This window comes from Mustela lutreola, chromosome 1 (assembly GCF_030435805.1).
Source record: "Mustela lutreola isolate mMusLut2 chromosome 1, mMusLut2.pri, whole genome shotgun sequence".
NCBI classification, from domain to species: domain Eukaryota; kingdom Metazoa; phylum Chordata; class Mammalia; order Carnivora; family Mustelidae; genus Mustela; species Mustela lutreola.
In genome coordinates, this window is record NC_081290.1 from 273,550,736 (window position 1) to 273,554,077 (window position 3,342).

The following is a 3,342-nucleotide window of genomic DNA, read 5'->3' on the forward strand; positions in this document are numbered from 1 at the left end:
TTAGAGAATCGATTCCATTTCCTATAGCACCAAGAACCATAAGATACCTAGGAATAAACTTAACCAAAGAGGTAAAGGATCTGTACTTGAGGAACTACAGAACACTCATGAAGGAAATTGAAGAAGACACAAAAAGATGGAAGACCATTCCATGCTCTTGGAACGGAAGAATAAACATTGTTAAAATGTCTATACTGCCTAGAGCAATCTATACTTTTAATGCCATTCCAATCAAAATTCTACCAGTATTCTTCAAAGAGCTGGAGCAAATGATCCAGAAATTTATATGGAATCAGAAGAGACCCCGAATCACTAAGGAAATGTTGAAAAACAAAAATAAAATGGGGGGAATCACGTTACCTGATTTCAAGCTTTATTACAAAGCTGTGATCACCAAGACTGCATGGTACTGGCATAAAAACAGACACATAGACCAGTGGAACAGAGTAGAGAGCCCAGCTATGGACACTCAAGTCTATGGTCGAATAATCTTTGACAAAGCAGGAAAAAATATACAGTGGAAAAAAGACAGTCTCTTCAATAAATGGTGCTGGGAAAACTGGGCAGCTACATGTAGAAGAATGAAACTCGACCATTCTTTTACACCGTACACAAAGATAAACTCAAAATGGATAAAAGACCTCAATGTGAGACAGGAATCCATCAGAATCCTAGAGGAGAATATAGGCAGTAACCTCTTTGATATCAGCCACAGCAACTTCTTTCAATATATGCCTCCAAAGGCAAAGGAAACAAAAGTGAAAATAAACTTTTGGGACTTCATCAAAATCAAAAGCTTCTGCACAGCAAAGGAAACAGTCAACAAAACAAAGAGGCAACCCACGGAATGGGAGAAGATTATTTGCAAATGACAGTACAGACAAAAGGTTGATATCCAGGATCTATAATGAACTCCTCAAACTCAACACACACAAAACAGGCAATCATATAAAAAATGGGCAGAAGATATGAACAGAGACTTCTCCAATGAAGACATACAAATGGCTATCAGACACATGAAAAAATGTTCATCATTACTAGCCCTCAGGGAGATTCAAATGAAAACCACATTGAGATATCACCTTACACCAGTTAGAATGGCCAAAATTAACAAAACAGGAAACAACATGTGTTGGAGGGGATGTAGAGAAAGGGGAACCCTCTTCCACTCTTGGTGGGAATGCAGGTTAGTGCAGCTTCTTTGGAGAACAGTGTGGAGATTCCTTAAGAAATTAAAAATAAAACTTCCCTATGACTCTGCAATTGCACTCCTGGATATTTACCCCAAAGATACAAATTTAGTGAAAAGAAGGGCCATCTGTACCCCAATGTTTATAGCAGCAATGGTCATGGTCGCCAAACTATGGAAAGAACCAAGATACCCTTCAACGGACAAATGGATAAGGAAAATGTGGTCCATATACACTATGGAGTATTTTGCCTCCGTCAGAAAGGATGAATACCCAACTTTTGTAGCAACATGGATGGGACTGGAAGAGATTATGCTGAGTGAAATCAGTCAAGCAGAGAGAGTCAATTATCATATGGTTTTACTTATTTGTGGAGCATAACAAACAGCATGGAGGACATGGGGAGTTAGAGAGGAGAAGGGAGTTGGGGTAAATTGGAAGGGGAGGTGAATCATGAGAGACTATGGACTCTGAAAAACAATCTGAGGGGTTTGAAGTGGTGTGGGGGGTGGGAGTTTGGGGTTCCAGGTGGTGGGTATTATAGAGGGCACGGATTGCATGGAGCACTGGGTGTGGTGAAAAAAATAATGAATACTGTTATGCTGAAAATAAATAAATTTAATTAAAAAATTCCTAATTAAAAAAAAAGCAAAAGTCTTAGAAAAAAATTACATTTTATGACAGCGTTGGTATAAAGATGACTATACTGCAAGTTGGATTTGGATTACATTCATTTTTTCTTCTACTTTAAAGGAAATTAACCATTTCCAGGGCTTCTAGAATTTCTGTGGGCTCTAGGCACCATGCTTACTTTGCCTTAATGGGTATGTTGATCCTTCCCAGAATATATATACTTCTGAAGAAAAGTGATCCAGACAGGGTAATTGACTGTTCCACGTTTAATTAACTATGAAGGGTAACAAATCTCTCTAAATTTTCACTAGATATTTTAATGTAAATACTCTAATCCCAAGTTTCATTATCACCAATTTTCATTATTTGCCCCCAGAGTTTTTTCATGACATTTTTTGCTTCTGCATTTCTGAAGGTATAGATTAAAGGGTTTAGCATGGGAGTTACTATGGTGTAAAACACAGCCACAGCTTTGTCAGCAGGGAAGGAGGTAATGGGTCTCAGATACAGGAATGAAGAAGGTACAAAGAATAAGATGACAACAGAGACATGAGAAGCACAGGTAGACAGGGCTTTGCTACCCCCTTCAGAGCTTTTAGTCCCTAGGGAGTGCAGGATGACAATGTAAGAAGCAACCAGCACAGAAAAAATGAGCAGACATAGTGACCCACTGTTGGCAGTAATCAGAGGCCCCAACGTGTGAGTGTCTGTACAAGCTAGTTCCAGGAGAGGTATTAAGTCACACATAAAATGGTCAATGGCATTGGAGCCACAGAATGGCAACTGGACCATGAACAATACCTGGATCCCTCCATGCAGAAAGCCTAAAATCACAGCCATTCCCACCAAGAAAGAACAGACAGGTTGACTCATGATGGTCATGTAATGCAAGGGCTTACAGATGGCTACATAGCGGTCATAGGCCATGACAGCTAATAGGATGATCTCTGCTCCAGCAAGGAAATGTTCAGCAAAGAGCTGAGCCATGCAGCCATTGAAGGATATGGTATTCTTGTCAGAGATCAAGTCAAAGATCATTTTGGGTGCTATGGAAGAAGAGTAGAAAGCATCTATAATAGACAAGTAGGACAGAAAAAAGTACATGGGAGATCCCAGGGCTGGGCTGATGAAGATGGTGACAGAGATGAGGAGGTTACCTGCAATTGTGATCAAGTAGGTGATTAAAAACACAGCAAATAAGAATTTCTGCAGTTCTGGATTCGGAGTCAGGCCCAGCAGAATAAATTCTGTTACATTGCTCGTCGTTGCCATGGATTCAGCTTGGGTCATGAGCCTATGGTTCATCTGGAGAGATCACAGAATTTCTGAGTAGCATTTTGCAATCAACACTGAAATCTTCCATCACCTCCATCACCATCCATTCAACTGCGAAATCTTCCATCATGACTAAAGAGGTGTGACTAAAGAGGAAGCCACACCTTCCACTTTCAACCACTTTGGAGGTATTTGTAAAAAAAGAACAGAAAGACACTAAATTTCTCTTATTCATATAAACAGA

General features: G+C 39.7%; 1 protein-coding gene across 1 annotated transcript; it reads right to left on the bottom strand.

Annotated features, from left to right (window-relative positions):
* Positions 1 to 2,153: 2,153 nt before the first annotated feature.
* Positions 2,154 to 3,095, bottom strand: LOC131839817 (olfactory receptor 4C45-like). The gene has a single exon (XM_059187540.1). It carries the CDS (start codon positions 3,093 to 3,095, stop codon positions 2,154 to 2,156), a length of 942 nt encoding a protein of 313 aa, XP_059043523.1.
* Positions 3,096 to 3,342: the final 247 nt, after the last annotated feature.

Bases quoted from the DNA above. Each gene is read 5' to 3' on its own strand.
- LOC131839817 (XM_059187540.1), bottom strand. From the start codon at position 3,095: ATGGCAACGACGAGCAATGTAACAGAATTTATTCTGCTGGGCCTGACT.